The sequence below is a fragment of the Muscardinus avellanarius genome (genome assembly GCF_963383645.1).
Source record: "Muscardinus avellanarius genome assembly, chromosome: 20".
Classification (NCBI taxonomy): domain Eukaryota; kingdom Metazoa; phylum Chordata; class Mammalia; order Rodentia; family Gliridae; genus Muscardinus; species Muscardinus avellanarius.
The window spans coordinates 25288255-25306798 of NC_137806.1; the positions used below are offsets into that span (position 1 = coordinate 25288255).

The 18544-nt window shown below is 42.1% G+C and overlaps 1 protein-coding gene across 3 annotated transcripts in view; it reads left to right on the plus strand.

Moving 5' to 3' along the window:
• PRKCQ (protein kinase C theta) overlaps window positions 1-18544 on the plus strand; it is a gene marked incomplete at both ends in the record, with an annotated part of 68820 nt that overhangs the window by 12567 nt on the left and 37709 nt on the right. For all 3 annotated transcript variants that reach the window (XM_080717131.1, XM_080717132.1, XM_080717133.1), the window contains 5 exons: window positions 3460-3589; window positions 10434-10543; window positions 11416-11533; window positions 13031-13191; window positions 16537-16710. In XM_080717131.1, coding sequence (XP_080573257.1) covers window positions 3460-3589; window positions 10434-10543; window positions 11416-11533; window positions 13031-13191; window positions 16537-16710 — 693 coding nt within the window. The remainder of the gene's footprint in view (window positions 1-3459; window positions 3590-10433; window positions 10544-11415; window positions 11534-13030; window positions 13192-16536; window positions 16711-18544) is intronic.

Consider the following 18544-nt stretch of genomic DNA (forward strand, 5'->3'; position numbering starts at 1 on the left):
ATGAATATGAAGTTTCCCAAAGCATAGTTTTGATTAGTTATATGAAAACCACCTTTGGAAGTATCAATAGCTAAAACTGACAGTTAAAGAGTAAATAAAGGCAAAAAAAAAACTTATACAATATAGAGATATAAGCCTTTACAAGGCTAATAAGAGGCGGAAAGAGAAAAATCCTTATGTTCAAAAACAAAAAATTATTTCAGAATGAACTTTGAGACATAGTATGAAGACATTAGATTTTCAGCTCACAGAGAAAGAAACTTGAGCTAGAAAGTTGGGCAGTCTGTCTTTACAAAATATTTTGACTGCCTTCCATGTATTTCTAGAAAATCACAAAGTAGAGACATCACTGTTAACCCAATGGCTAACACAACCCCTGGCACATTAAAAAAAAAAGTATTCAAGCAACACCGGGCGTGGTGGCGCACACTTGTAATCCCCGCGCTTGGGAGGCGGAGACAGGAGGATCGATCGTGTAGGTTCGAAACCAGCCGTGCTGGCTTACGAGACCCTGTTTCCAAATTTTTTTAAAAAAGTATAAAATAGGTCTGGGAGTGAGCCCAGAGGTAGAAGGGCTTCCAGGAACCCTAGTATCACCAAAAAAAAAAAAAGTATCCAAGCACTGTTCATTGAGAGGATAAAGGTCTGTGGGGTAATTTATATACTCTGGGAGTATCTCAATTTCTTCTCAATCTTTGAGGCCCTTTGGTGACCCCAAACTTTGATCAGTATTGTCTAACAGCAATAGAATGAGGGCCACATATATAAAATTAAACTTTTAAGTAGGTGCCTTAAATAAAAGAAAAAGCAATAGGTGAAATTGATTTTAATCATGTATTTTATTTGTCCAAATCTGTTTAGATATTATTTTAACATGCAAAAATGAATTATGTATTATTTTAACATGTTTAGATATTATTTTAACACGTTGATATATTATTTTAACAATGCAAAAATCAATGATCTATCTTGCATTACTTTTTTCATACAAAGTCTTCAAATTCCGGTGTAGATTTTACATATGCATCTAGATTCCAGCTCACCTCCCTTTAAGTATCACCACCCCATGGAGCTAATTGGTTTCTGCATTGCAAACACCAGATGTAGACTCTTCATAGGCTTCATATTAGGCAATTTGTGCCTGCGCCCAAGGTCAAAGAGGTCTCCTTTGAATCTCGATCTTGACCTATTAATTATTTATATAGGCATAGTATAAGGTATAAGTTCTGAAAATTATTCTTTTTTCTTGGTTCAAAATGGCTGGAGTAACGGGATGGGGGTTGGATAGGGGCTAACTGGATGATGTGTGCATGCGTGTCTACGCATGTTTTTACCCCATTATGATGTATGAATACAATGCACCAATAAAAAATTTTTAAAAAAAAGAAAATGGCCGGGCGTGGTGGCGCACGCTTGTAACCCCAGCATTTGGGAGGCTGAGACCGGAGGATCGCGGTTCGCGGACAGCCTCAGCTACTAAGTGAGGCCCTCTGCAACTCAGTGAGACCCGGTTTCAAAATAAAAAAATTAAAAAAAAAAACAGGGCAGGGGCTGTAGCTCGGAGGTCGAATGCCCCTGGGTTCCATCCCCAGACCCGCAAAAAAAAAAAAAAAAAAAAAAAGAAAATGGCTGAAGTCAGTGCTGAGTGACTTTTTAAAAATTCTAAGGAGCCATTCTATAAAACCCGGTACTGGTCAATAGAAATGGTTGACACATTAGATCTATCGCTGTGTCTGTGAATAAGGCTTCTTTGTACACACATTCTCAAACTTCTGAAGTGATTAGAAGTCTTACGTAAATAAAACTTTTTATACTGCACAAAATATTTGTATTCCTACTGGGAATCAAACTGTCCATTGGCTGTTGCTCATGCAATAAGTTAAATTAAGAGAATTTAAACTCTGGGAAACTTTTTTTAAAATCCTGCAACCAGCCGGGCGTGGTGGCGCACACTTGTAATCCCCGAGTTTAGGAGGCGGAGACAGGAGGATTGCTCAGGTTCAAAGCCAGCCTCGCCGGCTTAAGAGACCCTGTTTCCAAATAAAAATATAAAATAGGTCTGGGAGTATAGCTGAGAGGTAGAAAGGTTCCATCCCAATACTACCAAAAATAAAATAAAATAAAATAAAATCCTGCAACCTATCTGCATTTGGGAGGCTGAGACAGGGGAATCACAGTTCTTGGACAGCCTCAGCTACTTAGTGAGGCCCTTTGCAACTCAGTGAGACCCTGTTTCAAAAAAAGAATAAAAAAAATAGGGCTGGGGGTGTAGCTCGGAGGTAGAGTGCCCCTGGGTTCTATCCCCAGTACTTCAAAAATTTAAAAAAATGTCCTGCAAACTATGTGCCACTAGCACATCTTCCCACCTCACCTCTCCCCTTGAGTCATCACATTTATTTTGAGGCAGGAAATAGAACGGATGGGCTCTGATTCTGACTGCCAAGCTAAAGGCTAGCTTGGCTCAAGAGCTTTTGTGGACTGAACAAGTTTCTTGCTCTCTCTGTACCTGATTTCACATCTACCCAGGGACCACCATGATAAAGTCTACGTAAAATAGGTATTTTGAGAATTGTATGAGATGTCACAGGTGTCCAAGGTGATGCATGTGATATGCTTGTCCGATGCACCTGCCAGGAACTCTTATCTGCCTCTTATCACCTCCATTCAGTTCAAGAATAATAGATGTGAAAATGCTTTTCACACTGTACTTGCATCCTAACAAAACTGTGGTGATGTTTCTGCTAGAGGAGGCACTTCTAACAATTTCCCAAAGTTAAGCACTGGTTCTGGGCTGAAAGAGAAAATTATTATTTATATTAGAACAGGAAAAATGGTTCCATTTGTTTAAATGGGAACCACATTTCCTTCACTTCCATTTAGATAACCTTCATTCTCTGTTCCCGCAATGGTCACTTGTCTGTGTCGATGCCTCAGACATCAGCAAAAGTCTCCAGGTACTTAACACGTGCAGACGGCAAGCTCAGTCCTGCCCTGGAAGAGCCACCAGCTCTCTACCTTCTAACATAACTGAAAAGTCTGACAAGAAAAATGATGGCTTTTAGAAGGCACATAGGGATCCAGGTGTGGTTGTGCACACCGGTAATCCTAGTACTTGGGAGGGTGAGATAGGAGGATTGCAGGTTCAAGACCAGCCACTGCAACTTAGTGAGACCTTCAGCAACTTAGCAAAACCCTGTTTCAAAACAAAGAAAAAGAAAAAAGAAAGAAAGAAAGAAAGAAAGGAAGAAAGAAAGAAAGAGAAAGATCTAGAAATGCAGCTCAAAGGTAGAATCCCCTTAGGTTCAGACCCCATTACCACCAAAAAAAAAAAGTACATGGAATCATATTCTCATAGTCTACTCTAGTCATGTGACTTATGCTAAACTATTGTCAGGACATGAAATCAAAAGCTGGGACTCAGGGACCCGACCACGGTCACACTTTCTACCTTTCTTTTAGTTCCACAAGGAGAGATTCAAGATTGACATGCCACACAGATTTAAAGTCTACAACTACAAGAGCCCCACCTTTTGCGAGCACTGTGGGACCCTGCTGTGGGGCCTGGCAAGGCAAGGACTCAAGTGTGATGGTGAGTCTGGGGCGGGGGGGTGAGCATGGGTCCCAAATGGGTCCCCAAGGAAGGCAGCGCAGCCTCTTGGAGGGTGGGGAGAGGCTGTGGAGGAGTGACTTCTATACCCAGCCCAATGAGCCCCTTGTCCTGCGTGCCCTCTCTCTGGGGCAGTACACCCTGCTGCTCCTTCGCAATGCCTTCATCTTCATGTCCTCAAAGCTGCACAACAGCTTAAATGCAAGGTCAAGGCTTTTGTTCCTGTGCATGGCCTTATGTTATACCACAAGCTCTGGGGAGAGATGAAGACAACATTTCTCCTCTGGCTGGTCCTTCTGCCACAAGCCCCACATCCCCAGGACCTGACCTGCATCCTTGTGGGTTCTGATTGGCACAATCCTAATCACACCAGGTGTAGCTGAGTGTGTGTGTGTCATCACCCTTCTTCTTCGCACCAGCCAGTAACAGTCTTTCAGTCATCCCATCAAGGAGTGAACCTGCACATCCATTTGCCAAATGCATAGTCCTGGACAGAAGAATTCTGTGACTTAATCCTGAGGGTCTATCAATAAAGCTTTGCTGTGAAACTCCAAGCGCCCAGCAAAAGACCACGCCCAACACTGGCCACCATTTTCCCTTGTCTGAGTCCCTTTGCTTCCAGCTTCTATTCCTTCTTGTTGGAGCTACTTGGACCTGCCCTGAACAAAAGAAAGCAAGGCATTCTTGCTCTAAAACCCCAAGTTGCTAAGGCAATGACCTTTAGAAACTGAGATGCTGTTATGCCAGAATTAGAGGGAAGAGAAAAGAACAATAACAATGTACTCAGCCTTATGGTGGGAGCAAGAAGCAAGAGCAGGGCAGGGTCTGGATTATAGACTTGTAAAAGTGTTTCCTGAACATATAAGCCCCTTTAATTTTCTTTGAAGCCCTATTTTAATTTATGCCACTGGCTGCATATGTCTTCTCTTTTAAGTGCTGGAGGTGGTGGCTGACTGAAAGAGAAAGACCATCTTCTTCTGCCTCCACTTCTCACTCCCCAGTGCCCATGTGCCTGGTGGAGCCCAGAGTGACATCTTAGTGGAGCCAGAAAGGGTTAAGTTTCCAAATCATTCCCCAAGGCAGCCACACATAGTCAAAAGGAACTCTGAGGATTCCTTCTATGCCCCTAAAATACCACTTATGTGCTTTTATCTATCCACATGTGGTGGTGCACACCTGTAATCCCAGTACTTGGGAGGCTAAGACAGGAAGATTCTAGGTTCAAAGTCAGCCTCGGCAATTTGGCAAGGCCCTCTGCAACTTAGTGAGACCCTGTTTCCAAATAAGAAATAAAATCAGGATTAGGCTATAACTTGGAGTAGAATGCCCCTGGATTCAATCCCCAGTATATATATACACACACACACATATATACATATATACATACATATATATACATATATACATATATACATATATACATATATATATTACATACACACACACACACACACACACACACACACATATATATATATATATATGGCTAGGCGAGCATTTTATAGTATATCCTTGAGGGTTCATAGGCAAGCTGGGTACAGTGTCACACACCTATAATCCCAGTATTTGGGAGGTTAACATAGGAGGGTCTCAGGTTTAAGGCCAACCTCAGAAATTTAACAAAAGCCTCAGCAACTTAGCAAAACTCTATTTCAAAATTTAAAAAAATAAAAATTAAAAAAAGAACCAAGACATGATGAAACATACCTAAAATCCCGGTAACTTTGGAGGCTGAGACAGGAGGATTACAGGTTTGTGGTCAGTCAGCCTCAACAATTTAGCAAGGCCCTCCCCAACTTAGGGAGACCCTGTTTCACAAAAAAAAAAAAATAGGGCTGGGGGTTTAACTCAGAGGTAGAACAGCCCTAGGTTCAATCTCCACTACCACAAACTTAATAAAATTAATAAAAATCAATTATAAAGAGTATATAGGTAAGAAGCAACATCCTGGTATCCTCATTGTCTAAAGAGAAACATGAATCATCAGGTCAGGTGTCCTTTCCAGGGAGCCTGAGCACCCGCCGGCCAAGGCAGAGCTGGTCTGAAGCACATGGCGCCTAGGCTTAGAACTTCCCCAAAGATTCCTTGGCATTGTTTCACACCCGCGGGCTCTGCTCTGTTCTATTCCTTTTCCCTAGAATTCTTTCTTTCCATTCTATTCTCTTCCCCCACTCTCTCCTACCACCTCCATTTCAAGTAGCTCCCCCCTCTTCTCTCACCCCTCTCCTCTCCCTCTTTTTCCTTCCCTCCCTTCCCACCCATTTGCTTTCCATTCTTGCCCCCAGTCCCCTCAAAATCTCCTTTATCCTCAACGCTCTTCAGCCCACGTGCCCTCATCCCCGTCTTTGATTCTTCTCATTCTCTTCTCTTCGGTGTCTCTTGTTCTTTGCCTCACTCTATCTTGCCTCCTTATACGTCTTCTTCTTAAGTAGGGCCCCCGTCAGCCTTTGCGCTGTCTCCCCTTTCTCCCCACGATCATTCCCATGAAAATAGTCACCAAAAGGGACTGTTTGCGCTCACAGAGATCCAATTGCCACCTGCTAGGTTAGTAACAAAGACCTAGGACTTTATGGAGGGAGAACGATGACTTTCCTCCTGACCTTGGCCCTCTGGGATGAGCATAGATCTAGCTGCAATTTGTTAAGGAGCAAAATAGAATACCAATTTGACGCGCCCACGCCTTGGCTACCGTCTCACTTTACATTGTAAGGAAGAGTAAGCAAGCGGTGGCTAGGGCCACCCGAGTTATACCTACAAACTGCTAACCAAGCTCAACGCGAGTCATGCTGGAATGCATTCTGAGGCCATCCTGAAAACTATCTTCACTATATTAAAGATTTCTATGATCCAAAGATTTGGATTTTGTGGCTATATCTATGCATATACACCGGGGCTAACGATATGGTTATTTACGTAGAAAATGCTGTATGATTTGTGGTGAACTCACTGAGGAAGTAGGGGGGCTAGTTAAACTCAAGGTGAGGACAGAAAAATGTCATCTAGATATTTTAATAGATGTTGAAGTAATAAGTAATCAAAATGAAAGAAGTTGTATTTGTCAAAACGTGTGTGTGTGTGTGTGTGTGTGTGTGTGTGTGTGTGTATCCAGGGGTGTTCTGCTTCCAAGGTAGACTCCCCAGCCCTATTTTTATCTCTCTTTTTTTTTTTTTTTGAGACAGGATCTCTCTAGGTTTCTGAGAGTCATGCTAAGTTGCTGAGGCTGGTCACAAGCCTGGGATCCTCCTGTCTCAGCCTCCCAAGTCCTGGGATTAGCGGCGTGTGTCTCTACACCCAACTTGAAGCACCTTCTTAATAGCAATCACTGTTTTAAGTTCCTTGCACATGAATTCTAATAATCAAGTGAGATTAAAGTGTGCCTGATTTTATAGATCTTATCACCAAATTCTATTATAACAACTCCTATTTATATGCTTTTGTAGAATTAACTAGCACTTGAAACTAGAGTTTTATCAGCCAGAGTTCATAAAATATTGTGTTACTTTGGGTTTTCTTCATGGTAATGGTAATGTTAAAAAGCAAAATCTGAGTTTTCTAAAAGTAACACATGATGTGATAGTTGTCTTTACACAGACTGATCCACACACTCACACACAAACACACACATACATACACTCACACACAAACACACATACATGCACACACTCACACACACATGCACATATACACATACACATACATAAATACACACACATGCACATAAACACAAACACACACACATGCACATATACACACACATGCACATAACACACACACACACACACACACACACACACACACACACTCCACTAAAAAGGACCCAAGCCGGGCATGGTGGCGCACGCTTGTAATCCCAGCATTTGAGAGACTGAGATAGCAGGATCACAGTTCTTAGGCAACCTCAGCTACTTGGTGAGGCCCTTTGCAACTCAGTGAGACCCTGTTTCAAAATAAAGAATAAAAAATAGGGCTGGGGGTGTAGCTCGAAGATAGAATGCCCCTGCATTCCATCCCCAGTACTGCAAAAAATAAAGGACCCCACAGTTATAGGAAATGGAAGTTAGACCTTTATGGTGCCATTTTTAGGACCCATGAATCAGAATACTCATAGGGCATCAGAGATAGAAGTGTGGATAGATGATTAGTTCAGCATCAGGCATCCTACCTGGACCCTTTTGGAGAGCAGCTGACTCCTCAAGGTCACACCACATCATCTCCTTGTGCAAGCTTTACCTGGCACATGCTCTTGGTCCCTACCAGGGCTGCAGTGTCTCCCGCTTGTCTTTATTTTTCTTTGGAAAATTAAAAATAATGTCATATGACTTACAAAAATGAAAGAGAACAGTGGTCTCTCTTCTCTGAGCTACTTTCTCTATGTCAAAGATGCAAATTTAAGCTGTGAACTTATGGGTTTAGAAATACTTTTTATAAGACCTTGAAATCCACTTTCATGAAACTCTAATAATTACTGGGGTTCTTTACCCTTCCTGTAATCACATGAGACTTGGACAGGCATGTATATAGGAACCTGAAAATTGGGTAATGGCCTCTAACCAAGCTACCTAGTCACTGCTGGTATCCCCATTCAAGATTACAATGACACAGCCCTAAGCTTTCTGTTTATGTGCCACCCGGAGGGTTTTGTGATTTTTCCAAAGCTGAGGTCCTCATGCCTGGGTCCAGCCTCTCTAGGAGCTCTCTGCCATGATTTCCTTTGGCATTTCAAGCAAGCAAAGAGAAACTCTTTGCTCCTGAGCCCAAGAGGGGTGAGGGGCACTTCTCCTGTATCCTCTCTCCCCCGCTCTCTGGCCCTTGTCCAGTCTCCTCCTCCTCAGAGAAACTACCCAATGGCCACCAGTGCCTACCCACTCAATCCTGAGACAAGGAGTACCACAGCCAGACTCGCTGCAAGGAACGACCTAGAGAGGAGGAGGAGAGGGAGCCAGGCAAGGAAACCCATTCCAGGAGGAAAAGAAACCCCAAATAAAATTTCAACAACTTTCCTGCCGCAATGATAAAATTAATAATAATTCGGAAGAGGTCTGTGGGTTGGTTTCTTTTACTTAGACCTTGATGGCTTCTGATGTCAGCCCTAAGCACTGACCTTTCTTCGCCTTGGCTCCTGCATTGGCCACAGGTAGTGTGGGCTTGCAATTTCTGACCAGTTCTCAGAAAGGCATCTTTTGATCAAAGTAAAGATGTTCATGGACCGTAAGAAAATGGTACCCTAAAGATCTTAAAAAGGATGCTGTGCAGGCGTGGACAGGGGAAGAAACAGGAGATAGAAAGAGATGCTTGGTTTTAAGTCCTGTTGCCAGGCTCTTGGGAGGTAAACACAGTTACTTCCTAAATTCCTGTGTTTACGCAGAAAACTGCCCTCTAAGCCCGGTGTGATGGCACACATCTGTAACTTCAGTACTTGGGAGGCTGAGACGGTAGGATAGCCAGTTCGAGGCCAGCCTCAGCAACTTAGCAAGCCCCTCAGCAATGCAGTGAGAACTTTTCCAAAATATAAAGGCCTAGGGATGTAGCTTAGATGTAAAATTCCCTGGGTCCAATTCTTAGTAATGGAAGGAAAGAATGAAAGAAGGAAGAAAGGTAGGAAGGAAGGAAGGAAGGAAGGAAGGAAGGAAGGAAGGAAGGAAGAAAGGAAGGAAGGAAAAAAGAGAGGGAGGGGGAGGGAGGAAGGGGGGAGGGAGGGAGGCCCTATGATGTCCCAAGAGAGCAAGATGGTGAGTAAATGGATCTCAAGACTGACATTTTCTCTCTTGTTGATTATTCTTTGTCTCAAATAAAAGATTTCACTTCAGTAGCCTCGAATGAATATTAGAAATAAAAATAAAATATCTACATTTTTCTGCGAGTGCCCACAAGTCCATTGGCTCCCTACCCACCCTTCTCTCAGTTCTGCTCACAGGAGATGCAGCCATCCTGGATGTCTCCCACCAGCCAGGGGCAGAGCTGTGCCCCACCCACCACCCCCCGCAGCACCAGGTCTCGTGGCTTAGTAACTTGCACCTGTCCTTAGGGTGAGCAGGTGATCGCTGCCCTCTTTCTACACACACACACACACACACACACACACACACACACACACACACACCTCAGTCTCCATCTTAGACACTGAGGCTGCAGCGCAGCCTGGGCTTGTGCCTGGACCGTGGTAAAGCTCCTTACTATCCATCTGGGAAGCTCGCCTCTGCTCCAGACTGGGATAGGAGGACACACTCTTTTAGTCTAGCATCTCACATGACCATCGAGAAGAACCAGTGTAGCTGGGCGGGGTGGTGCATGCTTGCAATCCCAGTACTTCAGAGGCTGAGACAGGAGGACTGCGCAGGTTCAAAGCCAGCCTCAGCTACTTAGTGAGGCTCTCAGTAATTTAGCAAGACCCTGTTTCCAAACAAAAAATAGAAAACAGATCTGGGAGTGTTGCTTGGAGATAGAAAGCCCCTGGGTTCCATCCTCAGTACCACAAGGGGAAAGAAGAAGAAGAAGAAGGAGAAGGAGGAGGAGGAGGAGGAGGAGGAGGAGGAGGAGGAGGAGGAGGAGGAGGAGGAGGAGAAGGAGAAGAAGAGGAAGAGGAAGAGGAAGAGGAAGAAGAAGAAGAAGAAGAAGAAGAAGAAGAAGAAGAAGAAGAAGAAGAAGAAGAAGAAGAAGAAGAAGAAGTCATCAATTTGTTGCCCTGGGCTGTGGTCCATCCTGGATACACACTCACTGTAGACTTTCTTCCCTACCAACGGGCCCTGGTCCTACCCCAAGAGGGAGTCATTTCCCAGCACCGCTGGGCACTTGCCTTCCTGCTCACTCTCCAATCTCTTCCTTTCAGCTTGTGGCATGAACGTCCATCACCGATGCCAGACGAAGGTCGCCAACCTCTGTGGTATAAACCAGAAGCTAATGGCTGAGGCACTGGCTATGATCGAAAGCACCCAGCAGGTAGGGTAGATGTGCATGACGAGGTCCCCACGACCCCGCAGGAGTTTGCAGAACATATTTCTAAGCACTTGCCTCATCCCTAATGTTCATTTTTTTTTTTTGGCGGTACTGGGGGTAGAACCCAGAGGCTTTCTACCTCCGGATTATACTCCCAGACCTATTTTTTAGACTTTATTTGGAAACAGGGTCTCACTATGTTCCGAGAGCCTCACTAAGTAGCTGACCCTGATTCCAGCTAAGAAGTAAAACTGGTTTCGGGATGTAGCTCAGAGGTTGAATCCTCTGGGTCCAATTCCCAGTACCATAGCAAAAAAAGGTGTTTATTTATTCAAAGCATTTTTATTGTGTAGATATTTATAAGATTTAAACTTCTTGGAATGAGCAGAAACACATTTATGAAAGTGATTGAGGATTTATTGCCAGACTTATACCTAAATATTAGGGCTATATAATAAAAAAATACTTATTTATTGGAATCAGCCTCAGAATTTTCTCAGAGCACCAATTCCAGGATAGCTTTTGCCTTGCCATTTACACCTTGACATTGGCTAGATTCCCATATCTAAGAACAAACTCTTTTAAGACTTGGCATTGTAAGCTATTTTCCTGTTGACCTTCTGTTCTGATTTTTCATGGTATGATGTAGAGATTCCAGTTACACCCCTAGAAAAGAATGAAGGAGCTAAGTGCATTCTTCTGGTGCATTAAATAGAGTTTGACAAAATGAGGAGTCCTAAAAGAATGTCAAAGGGAAGATGAGCTTTGGTTGTCCTGTGTCTTTAGGAATCTTAAAGGGCTTTGTCTTCATGGACAGAAGAGTGAACCATCAATGGTGGGCGAATGGGTGGTCTGACTCTCTGTTTGTAAAATAGGCTCGCTCCTTAAGAGATTCAGAACACATCTTCAGAGAAGGTCCAGTGGAAATTGGTTTCCCGTCCTCCACCAAAAGTGAAGCGAAGCCGCCATGCTTACCAGCACCTGGGAAAAGAGGTAGTATCATGGCTGTCCACTGCTGAATCCATGTCAATAAGCAATGTCAAATCAATGTCAATAATCAATCTTGATTCATCTCCACTTTGATTCTTTGGATGTAAGTCCTCGACTTACCTGGTTAGATAGGGGTTCTTTTTCTATGTAGAAATCCAAGACCTAGGCACAAACCAAGATGTTTCCACTTCTTAGAAGCAAAACCAAAATACAGCTTACAGGCTACCTTTGTGAGGGGGAAGGTTACTTCCTATTACTGTTAAATTATTTTACATACATAGAATCTATCAGAAAGCAAGATGAAGGGAATGTGACAAAAGATGTTCTTAATTTGAATCTTGAAGACTTTTCTGGAAAATTTAAGCACAAAAAGGAGAAGAATATCCAGGCCCCGAAACTTTAACATTTATGTCAATCTGGAAGTTTCTCTAGCCTGCTGTTCAAAGGCAGTTTGTGAGAGGACACAACCACATGATTTCAGGACCAAATAGTTCTAGCAGACATTATAAAATAAGTTCCTTGGACTTAAAGGAGAATAAAAAAGTATATTTCAGAACATAAGTAGCCAGACATGGCAACACACACCTGTAATCCCAGTACTTGGGAAGCTGAGACAGGAGAATTGCAGGTTCAAGGACAGCCTCAGCAATTTACAGAGCCTCTCAGCAACTAGCAAGATGTTATTTCAGAATAAAAAGGGCTGAGGTGTAGTTAAAAGGTAGAAATCCCCTGGGTTCAATCACCAGTGTAATAAATTAATAAATGAATGTAATGTTATAAAAGAAACTGGGTGAAATTTTTCTATGCCTCTTCTGATATTGGGCAGGGACTAAATTTACATACAAACTTTTGGTGTCCGGGGGAAAGTACTGGGGGTTGAACCTAGGGTTTCAGACATGCTGGACAAGTGCTCTGCCTCAGCTACATCCCCAGCCCATGATATACAAATTTTCAAAGCAAATTTGAATCAATTTAGGAAGGATCTCTCAGCAGTGAAGTAGACCACATCTCAGTGGTGATCAATACAGGCACCACCTTAACTTTAAGACTGCAGTGACTAATGCAGACTGAATCTTTAACAATCCGCTAGGTCTCCTCCCCTCTCCATGCATTGTGCCTGTGAGCCATGCAAACAACTGAGAGTCATTGTTTTCAAATTCAGCTGAAATTTCCATTTGCCCATGATCTGACATTATTAGATGCACTTGTTCACTTTGCATATGTGGTCTTTATCGATTTGAATGGGTTTCTTAAGGCATACTGTTTCCCAGTTTACTGGCTAGGTCTCAAGACATGGTCCATAACCCAAGTGCCAGGCTTGCAGAGAGATAGAGAGGTATTCAGGCTATCTGGACTGCAGGAACCGTCCTCCTGCTCCCACCCTGTCACTTTGAATGGGGCCTAGAATGGGAAGTGGAGGAAAAAGCAGGTGCTCTAAGTATCTACAATGACCTTCCCTTGTTCCATGTTCATGATTCACCACTGACCTTCCCTTTTCAGAACCTCAGGGAATCTCCTGGGAGTCTCCATTGGATGGAATGGATAAAACGTGTCATCTTCCAGAACCAGAACTGAACATAGAAAGACCATCTCTGCATATAAAACTAAAAATTGAGGACTTCATCTTGCACAAAATGTTGGGGAAAGGAAGTTTTGGCAAGGTGTGCTACCATACTGTCAGATTCTATGGGCTGAATCCCAGGGACTGAAGAACAATGCCCTTGGTGGGTAGAACTAAAGTCTTGGGACCAGACAGTATGTGAATGTGCAGAGAGAAGGTTCTGAGTATGTTGTGAGAAGGCAGAGACCTCAGAGTAAATGGAGTCAGGGCCCTGGGTGTTCTAGAACAATAACAGACCCTGTTCCCCGAGATCTTTGTCCAAAGTCACATTGCTTTGAGCACACACACCCTGCGTGCTTATGAGTTTGATGTCTCTGGACATCAAAGAAACACAAAGGTGCTTGACTGTGTCCTATTTCACACAGGTTTTGTTTTGTTTTGTTTTTTCTATTACTCTTTCCTCCAGCCTGGAGGGTTTTTGTTTTTTTTTTATTCTTTTTTTCTCCAAATGTCTTCCTGCTTGTATTAGTTTTCTCGGGCTGCTATAACAAAATAGCACAGTTCTTTAAGAGTTTTGGAGGCTAGAAGTCCAAGAACAGTGTTGGCAGAGTCGTTTCTTCCAAGATCTCTTCCTGACTTGCAGCTGGCTGTCTTCTTCCTGTACCACCACATTTTTCTTCTGTACCTGTCTGTGTCTAAATTTCCTCTTCTTAAGTGGATGGCAGTTGTTTTCGATTAATGACCTCTTTAAACTTATTTATCTTCTTCAATGCCACATCTCTAAACCTGGTCACATTCTGAGGTACTAGGGGCTGATATTTTAACATAGGATTTGGGAGTTGGGGACAACTCAGCCCATTACAAAGCTGTAGCTTGAGAGAGTTCTAGAAAACATTTCAAAGAAAAAGTCCCTCTTTTGTGTCCTTTTCTGCCACACACTCGGGTTATGAATTATCTCTGTCACTTACAGAGAATAAATAGAGGAGGAGAAGGAAGACGGAAGGAAGGAAGGAAGGAAGGAAGGAAGGAAGGAAGGAAGGAAACATAATTTAAGAAATTATAATCAACTACCAGTGACAGCTGAAAATTTTCAAGCTAATGATTTAGGGAGGGATGATGTGGAATACAGGCTTAGAGATTATTTTAGATATTAAGGATGTGGAATGTATTCATGGGGCTTCCAGCTGTTTTACATTCTTGAATACCACTCGTAGGAAAATGTTAACCAAGGACTACTGTTCCATAAATTTTTGCCTCCAAAGCCAGCATTATGTTCAGCACCTGCTCACCAGACTTAGGCAGGAAACTTGCCCAGTTCCTGCTCACCAGACTTAGGCAGGAAACTTGCCCAGTTCATTTAATAATAAACAAACTTAAACACATCTGCACATCCACCACAGATGGATAATACTGTGCTTCGATGGGCTAGGGTTTAAACACCAATGCATTGCCTGTCAACAGAGTGAACTCAGTCCTGGAAGCTGTATCTGTTACCCATGATTTCTTTTAGTTCTTTTCCACAGTAATACGAACCACAACAGGCTCATTTGGTGTTGATCTTGGTGTAATAGGCAATTTTACAGCCAGTCTTTATTATAATTTAGTAGCAATTAATGTGCAATTATAACCTGTTACCAAAAATTGAAAGCACATTACAGAGATGGAAATTGCCTATTCCATTTCTTAGTTTATGGTTGGTTTTAGGATGTTTTACTAAAAGAAGCAATTACCAAAAGAGCACTTTTAATTGTTAATGAAACATTTATCTTTCTTTGTTCCCATGTGGATTTCTACGTTTAAACAAGGTTAATAAGAAAGACTTTAAGTCCAATGTGCAAGCCTTTGGAAATATCCCAAGGGACAGCCTGGAACTCTAGGTAGCCTCTGCTCTGTGTCCAGAGCAGGGTGCCTCTTTCCATTGTGATCCTGGGTCCCTGCACATTAGAAGGAGAGAAAGAAGGAAGAACTAAAGAAAAGTGGGACCACCATATTACCCCATCTTGCAGCACTCCAAAACTTGTGTTTCCTTTGTCTTGGTTTCTCACCAAAATGGCAGCCACTGTCTTGTGTTCTCAATCTAATTTTTAAGCCCAAGAGAACAAATTGCATATTCTCTGGGGATATGAACATCATTCATTTGCCTGCATTCTCCTCTAAGTCCTATCCAACCCTCACCCAGTCAGCTGACAAAACCATGAATCTGCACAATTATTATTATTATTATTGACACTCTTGTCAGTACCAGTTTAGTGTCATTGACTTCTGCATTCCCTAAGAGTCCGTAAAAAATAAGATAAAACACGAGCACTGTTAATAACTCTCATTTAGAGAGAATTTTGTAGCTCACAAATCACTTTCCCATGTGGCGTCTTCTTGAACTTGTCCTGCATATAAGAGAATATAGTAATAGTTATATCCTTCACAGGCTAAGAGATGGAAGCCCAGAGAGATGAATAGCTTTTTCCACATTTCCACAGTTAATGCCCATGAAACAAAACCAGAGCCAGGTGTTTTTTTTTTTTTTTTTTTTTTATTCAAATGCCATGTCCCTACAACTTCCAAAAAAGTCCTTTACTAAGTCTCTTGCAAATCTGAAGTTGTTGCAGCTCTCCACTTTATGCCCTCTTGTGTCTATTGACATAAGATATATAAAATCTGGTGGAAAAAAGGTAAACTCCAGACTGAGAACTTCTACGGTGTGGTTTCGTGAATTTGAGCAAATTAAGTGACTCTTTGAACTCAGTGGGGTTTTTTTAGTTATTAATACCTGTCTTGAAATGTTAAGAGCTAAGAATTATATTAGATAAGAAAACTCGATGGTACACACAAAATACATAGCAGACTGATGCAGAGTAGGCCCTAAGAACGTGACTTGTTTCTGTGTCATCAGATGGAATGGGGTCCACTTTGTAAGTGCCTAAGGAAGACACTATTCCTCAAGCAGTCATTTTTTTCTTTTTTTTTCTTTTTCTTTTTTTTTTCTTTTTTCTTTTCTTTTTAAAACAGGATGGAACACAGGGCTGAGTATTCTGTGCTTTTTCAGTGGTTCTTCAAGTCCAGCCACTTTCTCTTTCCACTACCCCATTCCTCTTTCTTTAGTGTACATTTTGTCTTTCTGGATTTTTGCTAGACATTTATTCAGATCTCTACATACTCAGGGCATTCCTTTTTAAGTAAAAGTTTTCAGGGTTTCAGGACGAGCCCACTAGTTGCATAACAATTTTGTGAAGCCCTTGGAAATGTAAAGAGATAGTATGAAACCATTATACAATATCCTAAGCCAAGGAAGTATTCCATTTTGTATCTGTAGCATCCTATCTAGGATGGAGGGAAACTGGAAAAGGTTCCACTTACCCATCCCCTATGTACCTCTCTCAGCTCTTTGTTCTTTAATGAGTAAGAACCCAAATTCCAAAATAAAGTTACTTTTTCCCCTTCCTTCTAGGTCTTTCTAGCAGAGTTCAAGAAAACCAATCAATTTTTTGCAATTAAAGCCTTAAAGAAGGATGTGGTTTTGATGGACGACGATGTTGAGTGTACGATGGTAGAAAAGAGAGTCTTGTCCTTAGCCTGGGAGCATCCGTTTCTAACGCACATGTTCTGTACATTTCAAACCAAGGTATGGTTTCTGCACAGAGATGTCCCTCTTCCACCCTGTCCCAAGCATGATACCTCTGATGGTGCCCTCTCTTGGAGATGTGGGGTATTGTCTTCTTATTTATCTTGTTTTTCAGTCCACGTTCCATCCATCATCCAGAAAATTTTTATATATAAGCCTGAAATAGTAGCACACACTTGTAATCCCAGAACTTGGAAGGCTGAGACAGGAGGATCGCAGGTGGGAGAACAGCCTCAGCAAGTAGTAAGACTCTTAGCAACCTAGCAAGACCCTCTTGTCAAGTAAAAATAAAATAGGGTTGGGGTATGGCTTGGAGGTAGAATGCCCCTGAGTTCCATCCCCAGTACCAAAAAGAAAGAAGGAAAGAAAGAAAGAAAGAAAGAAAGAAAGAAAGAAAGAAAGAAAGAAAGAAAGAAAGAAAGAAGAAAATTTCATGTCTAGCCAGGTACAGTGGTGCACAACTGTAAACATAGTTCTTGTGAGGCTGAAATAGAAGGATCACAGATATGAAACAAAAATGTTTAATATTTTAATACCATAGGAATATTACTATATTACCTAGAATTTCTTAATGTAGTTTGTTGAGAAAGAATTTACTTTTGGATCTATTTGTTGGTTCACTTGTTATTTTAGAGTTTGCTTTAACATAGCTTGATAACCCAGCTTCTAAGCAGTAGGCGACTTGGGGGGATAGGTTGCATTTATTTGTTTATCTAGCATATGTTTAATTAAAGAGGGAAAAGTTGGACAATTAATTAAAATACATATTATCTGGTATTTTTTCTTAGACTGACAGAAAAAGTGGCCCATAGTGTAGGCTTGGTCACTGGGTCAGCACAGACCACTGGGCTAAAAGATAGATGGGTGGACATTGTTACTGGACCTTGGGCCCCTTTTCTCATACTAATCTTATCAGAAGGCACTACCATTCTAGGACTGATTCTCCTGGGTGTGCGTGTGTGTGTGTGTGTGTGTGTGTGTGTGTGTGTGTGTGCATGCGTGCGTGCGTGCGTGCGTGTGTGTGAGAGAGAGAGAGAGAGTAGGAATTGAACCCAGGGTCATCCTACCTCCAAGCAACACCCCTAACTCTTTTTATTTTTTTGTTTTGAATCAGGGTCTTGCTAGTTTTCTGAGAGTCTCACTAAGTAACTGAGGCTGGCCTTGAATGTACAATCCCACTCTGTTAAAATTACTGGAGTTACAGGCATGTGCCACCACACCTGGCTTCCTTTGCGCTTAAGAAAATAATTTTAAGCCAGGCATAGTGGCACACACTTGTAATCCCAGCATTCAGGAGGCTGAGACAGGATTATAGTTCATGGCCAGCCTCAGCTACTTACTGAGGCCCTCTGCAACTCAGTGAGACTCTGTTTCAAAATAAAGAATAAAAAATAGGGCTGGGGTGTAGCTCGGAGGTACAATGCCCTTGGCTTCCGTCCCCAGTACCCCCCCCCCAAAAAAAAAGAAAAGAAAAGAATTTTAAGCCGGGCATAGTGGCACATGCTTGTAATCCCAGTACTTGGGAGGCTGAGACAGGAGAATCACAGGTTTGAAGCCAGGCATGACAACTTAGCGAGGCCATTCGCAATTTAGTGAGAATCTGTTTCCAAATAAGAAATAATATTGGGCTGGGAGTATAGCTCAGAGGTAGAATGCCCCTGGGTTCAATCTTCAGTGCTACAAAAAATAATAATAATTTTAAATTATTTATTTTCTAACTCAAAAGTTATTCCAGATCACTGTAAATAATTTAGAAAATGCTTATAAGCTCAAACAAGAAAACCACTTATAATGCTACCACTTGGATATACCATTAATACTTTGAAGCTATCCT